This window comes from Protopterus annectens, chromosome 9.part0 (assembly GCF_019279795.1).
Source record: "Protopterus annectens isolate FY-2018-M chromosome 9.part0, PAN1.0, whole genome shotgun sequence".
NCBI classification, from domain to species: Eukaryota; Metazoa; Chordata; order Ceratodontiformes; family Protopteridae; genus Protopterus; species Protopterus annectens.
In genome coordinates this window covers 1,705,874,138-1,705,898,382 of record NC_056743.1, presented here as the reverse complement: position 1 = coordinate 1,705,898,382, position 24,245 = coordinate 1,705,874,138, and the positions used below count along the sequence as shown (strand labels likewise).

Genomic DNA, 24,245 nt, shown 5'->3' with positions numbered 1-24,245 from the left:
TGTACTTCTTTCAATTCAGATTGTTGAGGGAGGGTGGTTATTTTTTGTTTTAACTGAGAGATCAGAAATTGCTGATACTTAAGCATATGAAATTGACAGTTTAGTGCTCTCATGGCTAAAGTGGCTGAGGTATAAACCTTTTTTCCCCCATCTGTGTAGTGCTCTTGAATCCCTTTCAGAAGGTACTGGATTTTTAGCCATGGAAGCCTTAGCCCCCTTGGGAACCTGGGAGATAGTCTCTGGGTCAGCTATTGGGCTTTTGTAAAGGAATTTGTGGGAATCAGGTACTCTGTAGTATCTGTCAGGCTTGGCCGGGGCAGGAGGTAGAGAGTCAGGGTTGAAACTGGATTCTAAATAGACATCATCCACAATGTCCAAAACAGGAGGAATGGCTAGGGGTCTGTGTTGGGGGAGTAAAAGAAACTCTCTGAGCCTTTTCTTGGAATCAGAGTAATCCTGACCTTCCCAGTGAAAATGTTCCCTCATAAGTGTGTAAAGTTTCCCCAAAAGAGTAATCTTCTGGAGGGGAAGCTGAGGGAATAGAGTCCTCAGCATCAGAATCTTCATAAGCAGAGAAGGAATAGTCTTGGTCCTCAGAGGAATCTGAAGAAATAGACAGTTGTTCAGAGGAAGCAGAATCTTCCTCTTGTCTAGGCCTTTTGTCAGGAGGAGGCTGAGATCCCCTGATAAAAGAAATCTTCAGCCATCTTGAGCATCTTTTTCTTAGGCATAGGGCCTTGAACAGGAGACTGAAGTGAAGCCTTTTTCGATTTAGAAGGAGTCTTCGACTTGGAAAACGTTTTGACTGTAAGAGTCGTCGGTCTGAAAATGCCTTCAGAAACCGATGGCGTTTCAGAAGCACCGACGTCCTTGGAAGGTAAATCGTCGAAAGGGCCTGTAGTAAAAGGCTGCGTCGGCCTAGTACATTCTGTCAAAATATCTGTGGCGATCTCGGGTTCCAGAACTGCGGTAGTCAGAGGCTGCGTTGGATCCTCACTGATATCCGGAGAACCGGAGACCAGATCAACCGAGGCCTCAGAATCGGGCTTAGGCCTGGGCTGTCGGTCCTTGTCCCTGCACTTTTTGTGCACGCCGGTAGTCGGTAGCTCCGACGACATGGTGTAATTAAATTTTCTACCAAAAAAGTGTTGTGCAAAATCAAATCTTCTTTTAATAGTACGTTTATTAAATCTAGCACAAAAACGACAAGAAGTGACGTTGTGATCAGGGCCTAGGCAAGGTATGCAATAAGAATGAAAATCCTTATGAGGTATTTGCTTCCCACAAGAAATACAATTGTTAACTTTTTCTGACATCGGTCTGAGGCAAGAAAAGTTTCCCCAATGGGGTACTTAGCTTTATAGAAGACTTTGGTCTGAAATTTGAATTCGAAAATCTCAGGAGTCGGCCGACCGGCACTTGCGAACTGCATCTGCTTCGGGCACCGCGCGGCAAGAAAGACTGAAGAAAATGGCGTCGGTTGCAATATATATACCCCTGGCGCACTGCCGTCAGGGATGAGGCGACAGCAACCGACGTCGGACCAAGACTTTGGAAATCTGGCCGACTGCAGGACCACGCATGTGTAATGACTGCAGCAGGGTAACACGATGAACATCTGCTTCAGGCTCCTGCGTGGCAAGAAAAGCTGATGTAATGGCGTCGGCTGTATGTTTTATACCCCTGACGACCTGACGTCATGGAACAGGCGAGAGCATCTGAAGCAGAAATCCCAAGACTCTGGTATTCGGGCCGACTGAGGGCTACCTGCAGGCAGATAACCCAAGTGTGATGACTGCAACAGTGAAGCACGAAGAACATCAGTACTTACTTCATAAACTTCACTATTGTGTAGATGTAACATACACATATTATAATATTGTATGAAATTCATAACAACAATCTTATTGCCCTTATCAGAAGGCTTAATTACTAAACTATTATTTTGTGACTCTTTCAGCTCCTTCCATTCAGTTTTAGACATACTGTACATTATTTTATGTGTATTTCTCTCAAATTCACCATAATCATCCTCAACAGCAAAATTTTGCATGTTAGAAAACTGGTTAATACTATCATGTTTAAAAGGAGGCATAAAACATCTAGTTTTTATTGGCTAATGTTTAATTGATGTGTGTATTTTAATTAACTTGTTTTAGGTTTCTGTGTACCCCTTTGAAGGCTGTGTATTAGCTGAGGTGCTAGAGTGTGATAATTAAAGTTCGCTGCTTGGTTCCTTGCCAGTCTCATAAAACATGTTTTAACCATGTGCCTTACTACAAAACTTTGTACCCCAACAGCACATCCTCAATATTTTCTTCTAATCTAACTGCACCCCTACACAATGTTCAGCTGAATTTTTATATGCCTAAACAGTATAAAAAGGCTTTTTTAATACAAGAAAAACAGTGAGCTTATCATATAGTGCTGTGTACTGACCTTAACAATGAATGTGTTAAAATATGTCAGAAATTGCTGCATTGCATCTCATCAGTATTAATCACCTTGTACTTTTTGTTGATGTGCTTGCATACCAAGTTGAATTACTGGGAAATATCTATAGTTTGTATATGTTGTACATTTCATACATTGACATACATTGGTTGTGGAGTTTTTCTTCTCGGGTCTCCACTGAAAACAGGTTTCTACACATATGAACAACCTTGCAGTTAATATTTTACTTATGCATATATGTGTGTATGTATATAAATACACACATACATAAATAGTACAAAATAAAACAAGCTGAACAATGAAATTGCGCATGATGAAACTGAAAAATGCATAATGATGTTGCCTCCGGCACAATTTTGGTTTGAACAATGTACAAACCATAGCATTTTGTTTCAAATGAATGCAAGCGCATGTTTTTGCTATTCATAGTTAGTAAAGGTAAAAATTAAAGTAAAACGATATATAGCCTACCTGGGCATATAGGTATCTTAAGGAAGATTGGTCAAAAATGGGGTTTCCTAGGTCACTCTTCTGTCTCTCTCCGCTTGAATCATAATGTCTTGTTGCACTGCGGTGAACTGCTGTCTCTTTATCATTCAAACCATGCCAATTTCGAAAGTAAAATCTAGAAAAATTAAAGTGAGTGATTCATTCGGTATATGGCAACATTCCACAGTTCCCTGTTAGAGCATGTAACAATAAATAGACCTCCTACATAAAGTACAGTTGTGTACACTTACCATAAATGTAGATGTTAGAATGTATTCACTGTTGCAGTCATCACACTTGGGCTATCTGCCTGCAGGTAGCCCTCAGTCGGTCTGAATACTTAGTATTTCTGCGTCAGATGCTATCGCTCCAGGACTGATGTTAGGTTGTCAGGGGTATAAAAACAGGCAGCAGAGATTACATCAGTTTTTCTTGCCCCAAATGTCAGGAGCCCCCCCCAAATAGGGAGCCAAGTTATGGTGGGGGAAAACACCACCAGTAAAAAGTAAATACCAATACCCCTGAAAGGGGTGAGTAGAAAGCATAGAGGGGAGAGAAAGAGAGAGATAAACCAGGGAGCTGGAGGGAGGGTAACCAGGACTGCAACAATGAATATACTCGAACATCTGCATTTCTGGTAAGTGTACACAACTGTACTATGTTCTTCATGTTTCACTGTTGCAGTCATCACACTTGGGTAGATTCCCAAAGCTGAAGGACGGTGGAGGCAGTCCAGAAGAGTTAGGGCTGGCTAGAATGCCTTGCAGGACTGCTGTTGCGAAACCTGCCCTGGATTTGGAAAAGATAGGCAGGTGGTAATGCTTGGTGAAGGTGTGTACAAAACTCCAGGTAGCAGCTTCCAGGATGTCCTTGGTAGGGACTCCCTTAATAAATGCTGTAGAGGTAGATGTTGCTCTAGTGGAATGTGTTCTGACCCCCTGAGGGGTTGGTTTCCCATGGTGCTTGTAGCAGAAATGGATGCAGTGTGCTATCCATTTGGAAAATGTTTGTTTTGAAATGGCCTTGCCCTCTGCCCCTGTTACAAAGCTGACTAGTAACTGGTCAGATTTTCTGAAGGGCTTAGTCCTATCAAGGTAGAATCTGAGCTGTCTGTGCACATCCAAGGAGTGCAGTATCCTTTCCCTTTATTTTGAGGATAAGGGAAGAAGGTTGGCAAATTAATGGATTGGCTCACAGCAACACTAGACACCACTTTAGGCATAAAGGAAGAGTTAGTCCTGCGGGAAACCCTGTCAGCATGGAAAATAATGAAGGGTTCCACAGCCATAAGTGCTTGTAGCTCAGACACTCTTCTAGCTGAAGTGATGGCCAGAAGCAAGGCTGTTTTGCAAGAGATAAATTTTAACTCTGCTGACTCTGTAGGTTCAAAGGAGGGAAGTGTGAACTTTTCCAGTTCAAAAGTTAAGATACCAAGCAGGGGTGGGTGCTCTCCTTGGCGGCTTTAAGTTGTTTGCCCCTCTGAGGAACTGTTTGATAAGAGGGTGCGAGAAGAAAGGTGGCTCGGTGTTGTAATGAGCTGAAATGGCTGAGGCATGTATTTTAATGGAGGAGAAAGACAGGCCTTTGTGAAGTAGATCTGCTAAGTAATCCAGGATTAGAGGCAGGGAGGGCAGAGTTGTGTCCTCTCCTTTGGAATGAATCCAGGAGCAGTACCTTTTCCACTTATCAGCACAGGATTTTCTTGTACTGGGTCTTCTGGCTTCAAGAATGACGTCCAGCACCTGCTTGCTTAGGGTTGCTGGGGAGAATTCAAGGAATAAGCCAGGCTGCAAGATTTAGAGTTTGCAGTTGCGGATGCAAAATCTGTCCCTCCTGCTGAGAGAGCAGGGTTGGGTTCTGGTGTAGGTGCCAGGGTGGCACCGGTGTCAGGCTGCGCAGGAGTGGGTACCAGTGCTGGCGAGCCTAGTCCGGGGCAATTAGAATTGTCCTTGGTCTGTCCTGTCTTATTTTGAGTAATACTCTTGGGAGAAGGGGCAGAGGTGGAAAGGCACAGATTGACAGATTTACCCACTGAAAAGATAGGGCTTCCACTTTCCAGGCCCTGCAGTGAGGATTCCTGGTGCAGAATTTGCTGAGCTGGTGGTTGCAGGGGGAGGCAAAGAGATCCACCTCTGGGGTTCCCCCATTTCTGAATTAGAAGGTTGAAGGTGCTGGGCTCTATTTTCCATTCGTGTGGGTCTAGGAGATTTCTGCTTAAGTTGTCTGCCAGTGAGTTTTGTCTGCCTGGCAGGAATTTAGCTTGCAGATGAACTTGCATGTCCACAGCCATGTTCCACAGGGCCATGGCTAACCTGCAGAGTGGGTAAGAGTGGGTTCCTCCCTGCTTGTTGATGTACCACATAACTGTGGTGTTGTCTGTTTTTATTAGCAGTTGTCCTGGAGAGAGTAGGGATCTGAAAGCTATCAGGGCATGCTGTACAGCTAGCATCTCTTTTTGGTTGATGTTCAGATGAATTTGACTTGGGCTCCAGTGGCCCTGAATGCATCTGCCATCCATGTGTGCTCCCCAGGCATAGTCTGATGTGTCTGTGGTTAGGGTCTGGGCGGCGTGGAGTTGAGCAAAGAGCAGTCTCTTGTTGTGGTTGCATGCTGCTGCCCACCAAAGAAACTCTGTCCTTAGATAGGGTATTATAGAAATGGCGGTTTCCAGGTCCTGAGAATGCTGGCACAAAAGTCTTTTTAAGCACCACTTGAAGTTTCCTCATATGCAGTTCAGCATATGGAATTAGTAGGATGCATGAGGCCATGAACCCTATGACCTGCAGGATTTTCCTTGCAGATAGCTGGGTTCTGGTGGCCATTTGGTGGCCATTTGAGTATAAAAGTCTGTCAGACAGGCTTGTTTTTCAGAAGTGAGGAATGCCATCTGGGATGCTGCATCCAAGCTTGCTCCCAGGAATACAATCTTTTGACTGGGCACTAGTTTTGATTTCTTTTCGTTGATGGTGTACTCCAGGGATGTGAGAAAGTTTTTTTTTTTTACATGTCAGGTGCTGCAGTAGCAATTCCTGACTGTCCACCTGTATCAGGCAGTCGTCCAAGTATGGGTAAATTTGGATATTTCTCTGCCTGGAGTATGCAATGGCTGGAGACAGACATTTTGTGAATACTCTGGGAGCAGTGGATAAGCCAAAGGGAAGTGCAGAAAACTGATAATGCATGGATCCGGCCCTGAAACAGATATTTTCTGCATGACTCCCTTTATAGGGATGTGCAGATAGGCTTCTTTTAAGTCTAGGGTGACTAACCAGGCATCCTTGGCTAGCATAGGTAGAAGCTGTTGCAGGGTGAGCATTTTGAATTTTGGTACCACCAGGAAGGTGTTGAAAATTTAAAGATTCGGGATTGGGTGCCAAGAGCCCTCTTTTCTGGGTACCAGGAAAAGTCTGGAATAGAATCCTTGACCTGTCTGTTCTGCTGGAACTGGCTGAATAGCCCTGATAGAGAGTAGGGATAGGACTTGATTTTGTGCCTCTGCCCACTGGTTTGGAGGGAGGTCTGGGAACTCTTTTGGGTTTGGCAGAGAGTGGAAGTAGAATTTGTACCCCTGGGATACAATGTTGAGGACGCATCAGTCTTTGGTGATGGACATCCAGTTTTTTGCATGAAGGGCAAGTTTTCCTCCTACGGGCACAAGCAGCTGGGCAGAGGTGGGGAGTGGAGTAGAGAAGTCATTGTGAGTTCTTTCCATAGGGAGGTGGCTTAACACTCCCTGATTTGAGGGTGGGGGCACTCCATTGCTTAGATCTCTACATACCCCAAGACTGTAGTCGGAGTGGTCTGTTTCCCGTGGGTCTAGTTTGAGATGGCCTGGAGGGAGCTGGAAAGGACCAGTGTTTCAAGGGGCAATGTCTATTGAAAATAGGAGGCTGCACTTGTAAGAATTCTTTAACTGCCTGCATAGATTTAGCTTTTTCTTCCATATTTTTAAGAACCTCTTCTGCTTTGGTGCCAAACAGATTGTCCTTGCTCAAAGAAGCATCTAATAACTTTGATTTGACATGGTTTGGCAAGGTCTGCTCCTTAAGCCAAGCATGTCTTCTCAGTACAGAACCAGCGACTGCTGCCCTGCAAGATCCTTCTAGGGCATCAAAGCCATACTGCAATGTATGCTTGCTGACTTGGCTTGCAGAATGCATAAGCTCATGCAATTCTTTATTTTCTGCACAGTCTGTAAAGGTTGCTATTTTTTGCTTAATAAGTTCCATAATATGTTGCTGATACTTCAGCATGTGAAACTGACAATTCAAAGACCTAATGGCAAGAGTTGCAGAGGTAGGTATATACTTTATTACCCCATCTGTCCAAAGCTCTGGAATAACTGTCCGAAGGGGTGGGATTCTTAGCTGTAGTTGCCTTGATACCTTTAGGCCCCCTGGGAAATGATCTCTGGGTCAGCAGTAGGATTTTTGAAAAGGAATTTATGAGAGTCAGGTACTCTGTAGCACCTGTCTGGTTTCCTAGGAGCAGGGGGTAAAGTATCAGGAGTAAGACTGGATTCCATAGACATCACCAACAACTTCCAGGACTGGGGGTATTGCTAAAGGCCTATGTTGTGGCAAATCTAGAAATTCTCTGCGCCTCTTTTTGGACTGAGGATAGTCTTGGCATTCCCAATGGAAATGCTCTCAATGTATGTAAGGTTTCACCAAAAGAAAAGTCCTCTGGTGGAGAGGCAGAGGGAATGGATTCTTCTGCATCTGAATCTTCATAAGCAGATAAGGGCATGTCTTCATAATCAGATACCTCAGAGTAGTCGGATTCTTGGTCTGCTGAAGCTGCTGGGGACTGGTCTCTTTTTCTCTTAGCAGGGGAAGGCTAACTTCCCCTAATCAGCATAATAAGGTCTTCTGTCATTCTAAGCATTTGATGTTGTGGCAAGGGAGCAGGTGCATGCGCTTTGGTCGTTGGTTTTCTAGGCGTAGGGCGTACTATTGGCCTTAGAAACTCGGTAGTTTTAGACAGAACTGAAATCATCAGTTTGTGTCGCACATCGGTAGTGCGAAGAACTTCCTCAGAAGCCGGTGCCTGCTCAGTGGCTCCGGACCCATCCAAGGTAGAGACATTCGCAAGTTCCATAGTCTAAGAGTCTCGCGGCATACCGGCCTCCGAATGGGTCTCGGTAGAGGCCTGCAAATCCACTTAAGCAGGTATCAGGGGCTGCGAAAGTGCCTCACTGAGAACCGGCGAACTGGCGACTAGCTTAACGGGAGCATCATCGGCAGCTTTGGACCTGTGTGGTCTGTCCCTATCTTTATCCTTATGTTTTTTTCAGAATATCAGTAGTTGGATGGCTTACTGAAGCCATTTCGGACCATGGAGATCAAGAACGAAAGTATTTAGTGACAATAAGGGCCCGACGATGAATGGTTTGGATGTTGAACAATGCACAAAACCGACAGCGAGGTACGTCGTGGTCTGGGCCTAAACAGGTGACACAGTAAGAATGAAAATCTCAGTGTGGTATTTGCTTTCCACAGGCAAGACAATTGTTAACTTTTTCTGACATCGGTTAGAGCAAGAAAAAATTTCCCCAACGGGGTACTTAGCTTTAGAAGAATTCAGGATGATTCAATTTGTAAATGAAAACTCAGGTAGCGGCCGACCGACACTCGTGCGAACTGCTTCTGCTTCCGGCTCCTTGGCAAGAAAGGCTGATGTAATGGCGTCGGTCGGCTGCCTGTTTTTATACCCCTGACGACCTGACGTCAGTTTTGGAATGACAGCATCCGACGCAGAAATACTAAGTCTCTGGTATTCAGGCCGACTGAGGGCTACCTGCAGGCAGATAACCCAAGTGCGATGACTGCAACAGTGAAACATGAAGAACATCACTGCATTCTCTGTTGCACAGTGAGCAGAGGGATGAAATAACATGCTGTAGCTACAAAAGGACTACTGACTGGAAAATCCGAAAGCCTCACACAATTTTATTACTGCACGTTGACTACACCAAAACATAGCTATTTCCAGTAACAGCTCTCAGTGCTACTTGAAAAGAAAAAAAAATTAACAATCTGAAATAAAATTTATAAGCAACTACCACAAAAAGTACTGCCAGTTTCAAAAAAAGAGAATGACACTACTGTGGAATGTACTCATTTGCATTGTAATTTTATATCTCTGCTAACTATTCTTTCTCCATTCCTTTTGTTTACCTCACAATGCTATTGATCGAAAGTGCTCATGACACATCCCCTCAAAAGGTTGACTGCTCTGGTCATCCATAACTTCCTCAGTGAAGTATGTTGCAAAATGAATGTTGTCACTCAAAGGTTACCACAACAGGTAATTATATGAACACTCACCATATATGCAGACCTTAAAGAATGATTCGGGACATAACTTCTTTTCTTGCTTTGCTTCCAGCTAAAAATCTGTAGCCAATTTTGACAGAGATACAACAAATTTTATGGCTGGCAGACATATCATCATGGAAGTGCAGCAATTAACTTTTCCTTTAAAATGTAATGTGACTGCATTTAAACTATAACACATTCTTTAAACCTCTGAGCAAAAAGTTGAACTTGGTATGAAAGATGTAAACTGCTACAGCAATTTTAAATTTAGTGCATCTCTCTCTTAACAACTCCTCAGTTGTAAAAAAACAATACATTTTTCCCTCCACACCCAGCCCATCAAGCCCCTTCCATGTTCATTTGATTCATTTGTTTGCAAACTAACAGTTGCTTCATTGCCAGCTGAGATGTGACCTCGCACTCTGTCATTTTGTTTTTTGCCCTATACTGTTGTCCTGCCATAAAATAATGTCAATGTGGGTAAGCAAAGGCCAGTCAAAGTGTGCAGCCTCACTGATTCTGTGGCAGTAATGGGGCCAAAGACCACTATGGGCTGCAACTCTTGCCAGAAAAAAATATGCCCCAGAACAAACAAGTTGGAAAAAAATATTGCTCTTTCTTAAGCCCTCCTTAAAAAAAATTACTCCTTTGAGACCGGGTCTTTGAGACCGGGTCTCTCTCCAACGAACCCAGGTTTCCTGGATCAGCTGGGGTTTATTAGCTAAACTTAGTGTAAGAGAGCTCTGACAAGCTAACATTCACCCAGCACTTTCAGTGTAAGCTTACTGAAATCTGATCTGCTTCTGTCAACAAGCTAACAGCAGATACTAAATGAAAACTTTTGCATCAAGTCTGTCCAGTAAATTCCTGCACCTGCAATTAATTAGTAATCCCACAAAGAATCACTCAGATGTCTGCCTGGGTGGCTTTCCACTCCAGCATCCTATTTCAGCTAAATACTTGAGTGACTCTGCACATGGCATCCCTTAATTAAGGATTCTGGCTGTCCAAATGCAGTATGATGGCTCCAGTTCTCACGCACATGTTCATTCATAAATAATATTGGCCTGATGCTTTCATTAAAGATGATGGCTTGTTCTGCCTTAGATAATAAAGTAATGATCTCTTCAAGAAGCACTGGGTAGAATTTGTTCAATGGGTCCCTGTTGAAACCATGAAAACTATAACTTTGTAAGTGCAGTGGCTAAGAATAATAAAGGGCAAATATCAATGAATGACCCTGAATCTTGAAACTCACTTTAATGTCATTAAAGCATTTTTGCCAGCGGAGCTTCACCTGCATCTCCACCCCCCTCCCACACTTCTCCCAACACCTCGACTACTTGCATGAATTCCCAGACTGCTTTCGTTAGAGTAAGGGGATTATTCTGAGGAATTGTATCCTTGGGCTTGGTGCGTGCTCAATACATTTGCATGTGTATAAATATGGGTAAGGTGGGAGTGTGAATGTATTTGTGTGTATGTATGGGTGGGTGTACACATACATATATACACATAAATATATATAATCATGCAGGCACATCTCAGAGGATAACACTGCTCCGGAACATTCTCTCCATCCACATAAAACAAAGCTTATCAATGTCCTTATTCAAGTGCAACTTGGAACTAAGGATGGATACTAGAAAATTTACCCCACATCTGTCCCCAGTACTATTAATGGACAGAGGCAGCTTGTAAATACTTTATCCCACGCATGGATTTCCTCAAATTATCTATGGTGTGACCGCAGTTATTTTCACTCGGGAGAATATATAATTGTTGACCGTGGGATTAACACCACTCTAACATCAAATGTAATAGATTAATTCAAGCACTAAAAGGGAAATTGGAAAAGCTTAAAATAGCCTGCAAGGGCAGTTAGCCTAGTATGTACTACGATGCACAAAGCTTAACATAATATACTGAACAGTCAATGACGCCTTTTGCCACAGCAGCATTTGCATGGACAGCTCACCTTTTGAAACTGCTCTTAACTGAATCCATACACAAACCAACAAACAAAACTGGCATTTATAAACGAGAGTTCCAACCGTGAAAGCAGTAATCATAATTGAATCTTTAAGTGATAAGATATGAAGTATAATTCTGTTGCCTTTATTATTTTCTACAGAAAAGTAAAACATGTGTCCAAAAAGAAGGCTCTTTTTGTTTTGCTCAGTAACATTAGGTTGTCATTGTGTCATCTACTCACATATAAAAACTTTTCTTGCAATCACTTGAAATGCTTGCATTTTGACCAAACATTACTTTGAGTTAACAATACTGAAGGAAACTAGCAATGAAATACAAAGGACCAAAGAAATTATTCCATTCAGGTACCTTGCTTTTTTTTTTTTTTTTTTTTTTTTTGCCAGTCGCAAATCTGAACAACTGCATATTGAATTCAGAGCTTTGAATCCTAGTCAAGAACACAAGTGCATGTTCACTGGGCTTAAATGGTAAATAAAATATTTCAAGAAAAACTTCCTACCGATATTCACAAGTATGTCTACAACAAAGAAAAATATGTATTAGATGAAGTATTTTAAGAGCAATAAGGCGAAGAAAGAAAAACAATACTGATTAAAATATACCTAGAAACTGTTTCTGCAAATATCAAGTTTACTACAAAATTTCATGTTGGTGTGGACAGTCACTGATTGGCTCCATGATTCAGTGGGAGACTCATTTTCAAAAGACTTTGTAACTGCTTTAAATATTACAGCAGAAGCAGGATTTAAGGCATTGTTGCTACATTTCTCAAGATAAACTTTATAATACTGGCAGCAGATTACGTAAAATTGCTTTAAATATAGAAGTATCAGAAAAGTTTAAAATATTCTGAACCAACAAAAAAGTAACATTTGACATGTAGGATACACCACGAGAAAGTCCAAATTTGTACAAACCTTCTACTTTATTCCATAAAACATAAAACAAAGGATGAGCGCTTTCGCGTGCACCATGCACGCTTCATCAGATCTACTTACTGATAATTTAACTTCACTTTATATATCATTTGTAATGCATTTAATTAATCCAATCAAACAATCATACAATAAACATTTTCTCTAATTGAGAATTAAAGTGACCAAGTGCATTCAAGTTGTGTTAGCCTGTATGCTTCTCATTGATGAAAGTGCTCATCATATCAAACGCTTTGAATATGAAAACAATTATTTAAAAATAACGCATATTATAAAGAATCTATCTGCGTTAAAAATTAGTTTAAAAAATTAAAAAAAAATTTTTTGCTAAAGGCTGAAAATCCTGAAAACATAATTCAAGATACAAATCAACGCTGTCTATAACCAGTAACAGCACTTACAGGTATTCAAAACCTGAAGTGCCATACTCATATAAAACCGCTGTTAGTGCATCATAATGAATTGTTACAAATTGTTACTTTAGTTATATATGCATATTAGACTAATGTCCTTGAAACAAAATGTTTAGTAAGTAAAATATTTTTTCTGTTCATTAGCTATAAACGTTCAAAAAAGTGCATCTATGAAGAACGAACACATTGTCATAATGAAAACATCTACATCTTACAAATCATAAAATTCGTGAAAATTGGCATAACATAAAATAATATGAACAAATGTGTAACATTAATCAATGCTCTACATGTTCAAGTTGGTCTCGTAAGAATGAAAAACAATAACCAATATAAATCTCATGAAATGTATATTATACGCACTTTCCGTAGCACTCGCTCTTTTGTTGCAGCGTCAGAGCGTAAAGCCTAGCTGAAAATACAGATCCTTGGAATAGCTTACTAAATATATAAATAAAAAACTATATTTAAACAATTCAATCTAAAAATTCTTTTATTGCAATATATCTGCAGGCTTCATGTGCAATAAATGTAGTGTATGAGCAAATAATAAGAAACTACATGAACATAACATAACGTGATATACTTAAGCTACTGGATAATTTGTCTATTCTATCATTCATATATTCAGATTACTATAATATTTGGTCACTAGAAAAGTGGTCATCTTTAGTGACCACAATCAAGCTATTAAAATTGGGAAGTGTTAAGAAATAAAAGAACCAACTCATTGACATTATAAATCACCTGTATCAAAAACACTAACAAAGCTGATACATTGAATTCTAAAATATGAAATATAATAAAAAATATGTTATATGTATAATTGATGAAATCTATGAGATATAAATTGGCTATTATACCCCAATTATTGACTATTATTTAATAACTTACAATTAAATATACTTACTGTTCTAAAATAGGTTTTAAGGAAATATAATTGTTAATGCCTGGTACCGTATGTGCTCCTGATCTGAAAATCCAATCAAGTTCCAAGCGTGCTAGATAGTTAATATCTCCCATCCTTAAATTTTGTCTTACTACTTGTAGAGCCCTGAATTTGAATTCATGTGTAGGATTTAAATTAATGTGCCTGGCTAAGGCATTCAATTCATTCTTCTTCCGAATGTCATAAATATGGTTATATATACGCTCCACAAGTTTCCTTTTTGTGAGCCCTATATAAAAGGCATCACATGCTGTGCAATTCGCCATATAAATCAAATTCATAGTTTTGCAGTCTGCATAACATTTGGGTTTAAATTCAAAAAAGCCTTCTGGATGCTGGTAATCTTGTATGGCTGTGATATGCTTGCACATATTGCAATTTGTGCATGGGAATGTACCACATTCTAAACCTCCCTTATCAGAGTTTTTCCTTGGTTTGTTAGAATCAAAGGCAAAAATAGTTTTTAAATTATCACATGTACGGAATGTAAAAGAGGGCCTATTACCTACTATACTCTGAAGATCATTCACCATGGTAAGCACATTCCAATGTTTAGTTATAATTTTCCTGATTTCAGCGTTGTCATTAGTGTATTTCATCATAAATCTTACCCTATTCTCATTATAGGTTCCTCTATTGTATGATGAACTTGATGCCTGATATTTGCTATGATTTGAATCAATAGCATTAGACTTATCACCTCCTATATCATGTATCACTGAACAGATGACTTCATTTTTTATTTTCCTGACTAGACTTGAATTGTAGCCCCTCTGCAAAAAAAGTTGTTCCATGACTTCAGCCTCATTAAATAGGGTCAACTGATTTTTACATAATTTAGTTAATCTAATGAATTGGCTCTTCACTACCCCTGCAAATACATGTCTTGGATGCATACTACTAAAATCCAATAATGTATTTTTCCAACACGTTTTTCTATAGAGTCTGGATGTCAACTCATTCTCAGTGTTGAAATGTAAATTGACATCCAGAAAGTTGATGTCCTCTCTGGAATGTTCTACTGTAAATCTGAGAAACTCCGTGGTGGATTCTAAATAGCATACAAATTCCTGAAGCTCTACATCTGTTCCTGCCCATATTATGACCACATCGTCAACAAACCTCCTGTACAGTTGTATCTTATTCATCCACCTACTGTTGAACAAGTGTTTTTGTTCCCAAAAATATAAAACCAAATTAGCGTAAGTATTTGCACATGGGGTGCCCATAGCAACACCCCATGTTTGTAAATAATGCTTACAATTGAACATAAATGCATTGTTGTATAGCACTATTTCCAACAGTTGGCTCAACAGAATTTGTCTGTCGACCGTAAAAGTACTTTCTTTCACCATCAGCTCCCTAATGGCTTGTAAGCCATATTCATTAGGTATGCATGTAAATAAATTGCATACATCAAGTGTCACTAAGAATGGACTTTCTAAGTGTGCCAAATCATGCTTGGCAAATTCTATATCATCCAAAAGCTGCTGTGTATCTTTTAAGATGGTGGAAATATTGCCTACCAAAGGTCTTAATATTTTTTCCACAAATACTGATATATTGTAGGTGGCCCAGCCTCTCCCAGAAACAATAGGTCACATAGGCATGGGATTTGTTCTTTTATGTATTTTCGGTAATCCCTTCAAGGAAGGTATAAGTGGGTTCCTAATATTTAGAAACTCATAAGTCTCACTGCTAACCTGACGACACATTAACATGTCGTATAAATTATCTTTTATGTTACTTATTATAACATTCACTTCATCAATTGTTATTTCCTTATAAGTAGCTATGGATCCTAGGGATAACTCTATATTTTGTATATAATCTTCCTTGTTTAATAACACTACGCCTCCACCTTTATCGGCTGGAGTGATGACGATATCTCTGTTAAAACGTAAATTTCTGAGAAAGTCAAATTCAGCATTATTTAGATTATAGAATTTGTTATTAACATGTTTATTGGAATAAAATGTGTAAAGATCTTTTTCACACAATTTAACGAAGCATTCTTTTGGTGGGGGTAGCAATGGAGAAAAAGTACTCTTTTGTTTAACCATATTCATGGTTGCATTGTTACTAACATCATTCTTAACATTTTTAGTTTTGAAAAAAACTTTTAAAGCCACTTTTCTTGCAAACAACCTTAAGTCTTTAAAAGTTTCATGTAACAAACTAGGTTGTGAGGGGATGAAATTCAGCCCCTTATTAAGTAATGACAAGTCAGAGTCAGATAGCTCATAGTTAGAATGGTTAAAAACCAGAAAAGTCAATTCCAAGCTTTCTTTTGGTACCCATACCTGTCTTGGGAGTATTTCCGCTTTTTGGGTCCTCTGCTCATCGACCTCCCGCTCGTAAAATTGTCCAGTTTGATCGGAAAAGGAGCTTCTGTAGACCTGCTTGTTTGTATTGCTTGGGTAATACATCTAGTAGCTCCCGTTCTCAGATGGTCATTAGAAACGAATAACGCTTGCTGATTCGGAGGTGGTATGTTCAGCTCCGTCGCCTCCATGACGTTGTTCACTCTGGAATGCATCTGCTCACTTGTAGAAGCCTCAGCTAACAGAGGGGGCGCTGAGTTTGAATGACTTTCCACAACTAACTCCTGTTCTCTAACTTGCTGGCATGTTGGATATTCAATTTGCATGCATTCACTTCAAAGTCATACCCAGGGGCATGCGTGTTCTATGCATGCCCATCTATGGGCAGCAATATCCTGATTTATTAAAAAAGTGGCAGGACATGAATCTAGAACTGGGCTTTAAATACATCAAACTATTATTGGAATATTTTGAGCCACTAGAGATTGATTTACAGAACAGTACTGATGCGCTGTACAAAACCATCACTGAACGCTTCAAATCTGAAGCATGCATCATATCTACGCAAATTAACATTTATAGTGACAAACTCAGGCTTGTCAAACAGCGTAAACTGACAAGGGATCATCATGATTTCGCAATGGGCAACATTTTTGTTTGGCCCAGAGCCTCGGAAAACAACTCAACGCAAATGCTAAATGACATGCTATTGATTCAAATCATAGCAAATATCAGACATCAAGTTCATCATACAATAGAGGAACCTATAATGAGAATAGGGTAAGATTTATGACGAAATACACTAATGACAACGCTGAAATCAGGAAAATTATAACTAAGCATTGGAATGTGCTTACCATGGTGAATGATCTTCAGAGTATAGTAGGTAATAGACCCTCTTTTACATTCCGTACATGTGATAATTTAAAAACTATTTTTGCCTTTGATTCTAACAAACCAAGGAAAAACTCTGATAAGGGAGGTTTAGAATGTGGTACATTCCCATGGAAAAATTGCAATATGTGCAAGCATATCACAGCCATACAAGATTACCAGCATCCAGAAGGCTTTTTTGAATTTAAACCCAAATGTTATGCAGACTGCAATACTATGAATTTGATTTATATGGCGAATTGCACAGCATGTGATGCCTTTTATATAGGGCTCACAAAAAGGAAACTTAAGGAGCGTATATATAACCATGTTTATGACATTCGGAAGAAGAATGAATTGAATGCCTTAGCCAGGCACATTAATTTAAATCCTACACATGAATTCAAATTCAGGGCTCTACAAGTAGTAAGACAAAATTTAAGGATGGGAGATATTAACTATCTAGCACGCTTGGAACTTGATTGGATTTTCAGATCAGGAGCACATACGGTACCAGGCATTAACAATTATATTTCCTTAAAACCTATTTTAGAACAATAAGTATATTTAATTGTAAGTTATTAAATAATAGTCAATAATTGGGGTGTAATAGCCAATTTATATCTCATAGATTTCATCAATTATACATATAACATATTTTTTATTATACTTCATATTTTAGAATTCAATGTATCAGCTTTGTTAGTGTTTTTGATACAGGTGATTTATAATGTCAATGAGTTGGTTCTTTTATTTCTTAACACTTCCCAATTTTAATAGCTTGATTGTGGTCACTAAAGATGACCACTTTTCTAGTGACCAAATAATATAGTAATCTGAATCTATGAATGATAGAATAGACGAATTATCCAGTAGCTTAAGTATATCACGTTATGTTATGTTCATGTAGTTTCTTATTATTTGCTCATAAACTACATTTATTGCACAATGAGGATACTAATGAAGGCTGCAGATATATTGCAATAAAAGAATTTTTAGATTGAATTGTTTAAATATAGTTTTTTATTTATATATTTAGTAAGCTATTCCAAGGATCTGTATTTTCAGCTAGGCTTTACGCTCTGACGCTGCAACAAAAGAGCGAGTGCTACGGAAAGTGCGTATAATATACATTTCATGAGATTCATATTGGTTATTGTTTTTCAATCTTACGAGACCAACTTGAACATGTAGAGCATTGATTAATGTTACACATTTGTTCATATTATTTTATGTTATGCCAATTTTCACGAATTTTATGATTTGTAAGATGTAGTTGTTTTCATTATGACAATGTGTTCGTTCTTCATAGATGCACTTTTTTGAACGTTTATAGCAAATGAACAGAAAAAATATTTTACTTACTAAACGTTTTGTTTCAAGGACATTAGTCGAATATGCATATATAACTAAAGTAACGATTTGTAACAATTCATTATGATGCACTAACAGCGGTTTTATATGAGTATGGCACTTCAGGTTTTGAATACCTGTAAGTGCTGTTACTGGTTATAGACAGCGTTGATTTGTATCTTGAATTATGTTTTCAGGATTTTCAGCCTTTAGCAAAAAATTTTTTTTTAATTTTTTAAACCAATTTTTAATGCAGATAGATTCTTTATAATATGTGTTATTTTTAAATAATTGTTTTCATATTCAAAGCGTTTGATATGATGAGCACTTTCATCAATGAGAAGCATACAGGCTAACATAACTTGAATGCACTTGGTCACTTTAATTCTCGATTAGAGAAAATGTTTATTGTATGATTGTTTGATTGGATTAATTAAATGCATTACAAATGATATATAAAGTGAAGTCAAATTATCAGTAAGTAGATCTGATGAAGCGTGCATGGTGCACGCGAAAGCGCTCATCCTTTGTTTTATGTTTTATGGAATAAAGTAGAAGGTTTGTACAAATTTGGACTTTCTCGTGGTGTATCCTACAGTTCGTATTTTCAGATAATCTGGCTTTTGCTTGTTGCTGAGAGGATACTTTGGGAGTGTTTAGCGGTATTACTTCTATACATAACATTTGACATGTATAATTTCAGAAACAAAGCAAAAGCCAAATAAATGTACAAATGCATATTACACAAAGTTAAACACACTTAAGAAAATGTAACGTTGCTGATGTTATCCAAGAAAATTAAGGTAATTCAAAAGTGCTTAACAGGACTGTGAAGTCCTGACTACATCCCTGGTAGCGCAAGTTGGAATAGCAGCACTAGTGCTTGTCTGTGCAAGAAGGAAAGATGGGTGTACCCATTCATGGGTAGGGGCACACACTTGGAGTAAGTGTGCTGATTTTTCTGGTGCAGAAACTACACAGTGCTACCCAGTGTTACCTTGTACATTTTTTCCAGTCTCTCTTCCCAAACTTTTCCAACTTCTCTGAATGATTCTTATATAGTTATCATGCAATATTTTATATTCTCAATCTGAATATCCCATTTTTAACAGCAATTTCTGTTGTAGATTTGACTAAAAACTCTTTCAGTGGTGTTTTTCACTTGGGACTCCCCTTTCCCTTTGCCTATATTTTGATATCAGTCAATGATAGGGAAGACAGTCCCTGCCTTACAATTCAAACTAATTATTGGCCTCATCCCACACTTATTACCTTTTCCTCTCTAGTTATTTGCTTCCAGTACTTTGGATTCTTTGCCAGTTTTCTCCAATAAATTCCAGTTCCCTCTTGTCTATTTGCTGTATCCCTACTTGCAGTCATACTTATTGGCAAAATCTCATTTTTTTTTATTGTGCTGGCTTAGTTCTTAGGCAACTTGATGAATATAACATTCTGTATGATTATTCTTCTTAAGGATCTGCATCAAAAATCCCACTCTCTCCTTATTCTTTGAGCTCTCTCTCCCGTTCATCATCGCATTCCACTTTAAATTATAACACTCTGCTTATGATATGTATGGAAACCTTAACCGTGTAGCTCTGAAATATCCATTCAAATCAGGTAATCCTAAACCACCGTGTTCTATTGGTAAGATCACCTTACCAAGCTTAACTCTTGCCCTCTTTCACTCCAAGATAAATTCATTCAACTCTGTTTCTGTCCACAAATTCTCTTCTGGTTGATAAAATATGCCTGAAATGTATCTAAAACTAAAGGGGCTAAAACATGTTGATTGTCTGTATCTTACTATCCATTGCCATAAAAGTACAGTTGTGTACCTACCATAAACATAGATGTTCAAGTGTATTCACTGTTGCAGTCATTACAATTGGGTTATCCTGCTGGCAGGCTACCCGCAGTCGGCCTGAGTTCCAAAGTCTAGGTCCGGCGTTGGTTGCTGTCGCCTCTTCCCTGACGTCAGTGCGCCAGGGGTATATAAGATGCAGCCAATGCCATTTTCTTCAGTTTTTCTTGCCCCAGATGTCAGGTGCCTCTAAAATGGTAAGCTAAATTATGCCAATAAGCATGCATGCACAAAAAAAAATTTTTCTTCATCTACAAGCAAATACACCACATAGGTTGTATAGAGTAGAAAAGTACAGTTGGGTCCCAGCAAAGAAGAAAGGGGGATGGTGGGAGGGTAACCTGGACTGCAACAGTGAATACACTCGAACATCTACATTTATGGTAGGTACACAACTGTACTATGTTCATCATGTTTCACTGTTGCAGTCATTACAACTGGGTTGAATTCCAAAGCTAATGTTGGGAGGCTGGAGCTAGATAGGATTAGGAGAGGCTATAAGGTCCTGCAGAACTGCAGTGGCAAAGCCTGCCCTGGATTTAGAGTAGAGAGGAAGGTGGTAGTGCTTTGTAAAGGTATGCACTGAACTCCAAGATGCATCCTCTAAAATGTCTTTGGTTGGTACTCCTCTGAGGAAGGCTGCTGAAGTGGCTGCTGCTCTGGTTGAATGTGGCCTAATGCCCTTAGGCACTGATTTGCCATGCTGTGAATAGCAGTGAATGCAATGGCCTATCCACTTTGAAATAGTCTGTTTTGAGATAGGCTTTCCTTGTGATGCTGTAGCATATGCCACTAGAAGTTGAGCAGTCTTTCTGAAAGCTTTAGTTCTGTCCAAGTAGAAGCGTAGCCGTCTGTGAATGTCCAAAGAATGCAGAATTTTCTGTAAAGTAGGCAAATGAATTGTTTGGTTAAGGGCCACACTGGACACTACCTTAAGCATAAATGTAGGGTTTGTCCTCAGCGAAACCCTGTCAGGACGGAAAATGATAAAAGGTTCCACAGCCATGAGTGCCTGTAACTCTGAGACTCTTCTAGCGGAGGTTAGTGCTAGGAGCAGAGCTGTTTTCAGGGATAGGAATTTTATGTCAGCTGCAGAGGCTGGCTCAAACGGAGGCAGTGTGAGTTTTTCCAAGACACAGTTGTGGTCCCATGCAGATATTGGTGCTCTCCTTGTATTTATATTTTGCTCTGTTCCTCGATTTTTTATTCATTTATTTATTTTATTTATTGTCATTTGTTAACCGGGTTGGTCCAACTGAGCCAATATCCCATTTTCAGTGGAGACCCGAGGAGAAAAGCTCCAATTACAAATTACAGTCATAAAAAAGAAATTACAGTCATACAAAAAGGAAATTACATCTTAAAGAGAGTTACTACAATAATAGATAATAACAATAAAACTGTTTGCTTGTACAGGTTTTATAAAAATGAAATGAAATAATGTACAGTATAAACACGACAGTAAGGAAGCTAAGGGGAAAACAAAGGAGTTATGTTCAAAGAAGGAGCAGGAGGAGCTCTTGCTTATTTTCTGGTAAATTACTGAGGAACAGTTAGCCAATAATCCCAGAAAGAATGTTGTACTTCTTATTGTTCAGAAAATTGCATGTTTATTTAAAAAGTACAGTTGTGTACACTTACCATAAATGTAGATGTTCGAGTGTATTCACTGTTGCAGTCATTACATTTGGGTAATCTGCTGGCAGGTTGCCCTCAGTCGGCCTGATTAACAAAGTCTTTGGTCCTACGTCGGTTGCTGTCCCTTCTTCCATGACGTCAAGTCGTCAGGGGTATAAAACATGCAGCCGACGCCATTATATCAGTTTTTCTTGCCCCAGATGTCAGGTGTCCCCCCGAATGGGGAGCAAATAAAATTAAAAACACAAAAAACATACCTCCAATCCCAAAAGCAAATACACCAAAAGGGCTTTTAAGCATGGTGAAAGAAAGTAGAGGTATAGCCAGAAAAAAACAGGGGGCTGGAGGGAGGATAACTTTTAGTTATGTACTCACCATAACTTCAGATGTTTGGGATCCATCTCGCCTACATTCTGACTGATGGGTTCGGAGCCGATCCCTCGGCTCCGACTCGGCACGCTTATGCCAAAGAGCGAAGTCTCTTATTGGCTGAGCTTACTATATCCCAGGATGCACCACTACCAGTCCCCCAGATCTAGTTTGTCCGCATACATGCACACATGCACGCACTGATTATATAACATCGTCAGATGAAACAAGATAAAAACAGTAGAACTCAAAACCGTTCAATCTCTTCTGATCTCCAAGGCAGGGGGAAGGAGGGTGGGTATTAGGAATGTAGGCAAGATGGATCCCAAACATCTGAAGTTATGGTGAGTACATAACTAAAAGATGTTATGTGATCCTATCTCGCCTACATTCTGACTGATGGGACAGCGTCCCTAGCACCTGAATCCTGGGTGGCTCACTGGAAAACACTCCTGAGTACCGTGGAACCAAATGATGCTCACCCTTTAGATGCCACATCCAATTTATAGTGGGAAATGAAAGTGTGCGGATTGGACCAAGTAGCCGCAGCACAAATCTCAGAAATAGCGAGCTTGGAATGAAAAGCTATAGAAGTCGCCATAGCTCTGGTAGAGTGAGCTTTGATAGATGTTGTAAGTTGCTTATTGAAGAGGAATAAGCCTGAGTTATACAATCTCTAATCCATTTGGAGATAGTAGCTTTTGTGATGGTTTTACCCAATTTATTGTCTGAGAAGGACACAAACAACTGGTCTGATTTACGAATTTGCTGAGTCCTGTCTAAATAGAAGCGCAATTGCCTGTGAACATCCAATTTATGGAGAGTGTATTCTGCTTCATTGGAGAATTTTGGAAAGAAAACTGGTAGCTCTAGAGATTGTTGGAGACAGAGATTAGAACACACCTTTGGGACAAAAGATGGATTAGGCCTAAGTGATACTCTATCCTTGTGAAAAATCAAGTACGGTGGTTTGATAGATAGGGCTTGAAGCTCTGAAACTCTTCTTGCAGAGGTAATTGCAACTAAGAAGGCAGTTTTCCAAGACAAATATTTTAACTCACATGTAGCAGCCGGTTCGAAAGGGGAAGATGTTAATGCACGAAGCACCAAATCAAGATCCCACGGAGGCGCAGGATGAAAAACTGGGGGTCTTAACAGCCCCGCACCTTTAATGAAAGTTTTGCATAATCTGCTGCTCATCAATGGAGGATCCATGGACTCGTGAAATTTAGAGATAGCCGCTAGTTGGACTTTAATAGTAGAGACAGAAGATCCTTGATTAAACAGGGATGTTAAGAATTTCAAAACCTCTGGGATTGGAGCAGTGATAGGGTCTAAGCCCCTGAGTTGAGCCCAGATAGCAAACCTCTTCCACTTACTGAGGTACAATTTCTTAGTGGTGGGTTTGTGGGCCGAAGATAAAATGTGAATAACTTCCGGGTCTAATGTGTGATTTCTGACTAAAGTCGGAAGTGGAGGAGCCAAGCTGTCAACTTCAAGGTGTGAAGGGACTGATGTTGTCGTCCCGACTGATGAATTAGCAGATCCGGAGTTAGATCTAAGGTCCAAGGATCGTCCACCGCATGTTTCTTCAGGTAGGGAAACCATACCTGACGAGGCCAGTGCAGAGCAATTAGTATCATTGTGGACCCCAATTGTGAAGCTTTCTGAATGACTTTGGAGAGAAGTGGAATTGGAGGAAAAGCATAAAGTAGCCCTGTTGGCCAAGGTTGTGCTAGAGCATCCATAGCTGCTTCCCCCTGATGTGGAGTCAAGGAGAAGAACCTTTTGCACTTTGTATTTTGTGGTGTTGCAAACAGGTCGCAGCACGGCGTCCCCCATCTCCTGAAAACCTGAGCTGCTACTGTTTCGTTTAGGGACCACTCGTGAGGAGAGAGAATTGTCCTGCTTAATCTGTCTGCCAATACATTTGATTTCCCCGGAATGTGGGTCGCTACTAAGAAACGGCTGGTAGCTACAGCCCATTCCCACACCCTCATGGCCTCTCTGCAAAGGGGGTAAGATCTGGTCCCTCCTTGTTTGTTTAGATACCAGACCACCGACATGTTGTCTGTGTGGATGGCGATAATGCCCTGAGGGAGAAACTTGTGTAAGGCCTGTAGGGACAGAAGTACAGCCCTCATCTCCAATACATTGATGTGGAGAAAAGTTTCGTCTGGAAGCCAGGAACCCTGAACTAACCTGCCCAGACAATGCCCCCCCCACCCTGTCTGGGAGGCATCTGTCGTCAGGGTGACCACTGGGGAGG

General features: G+C 39.9%; 1 protein-coding gene across 2 annotated transcripts in view; it reads right to left on the bottom strand.

Annotated features, from left to right (window-relative positions):
• Positions 1-24,245, bottom strand: part of TYK2 (tyrosine kinase 2) — a 2,798,586-nt gene that overhangs the window by 1,894,119 nt on the left and 880,222 nt on the right. For both annotated transcript variants that reach the window (XM_044084572.1, XM_044084573.1), the window contains one exon: positions 2,926-3,079. In XM_044084572.1, the coding sequence (XP_043940507.1) occupies positions 2,926-3,079 (154 nt within the window). The remainder of the gene's footprint in view (positions 1-2,925; positions 3,080-24,245) is intronic.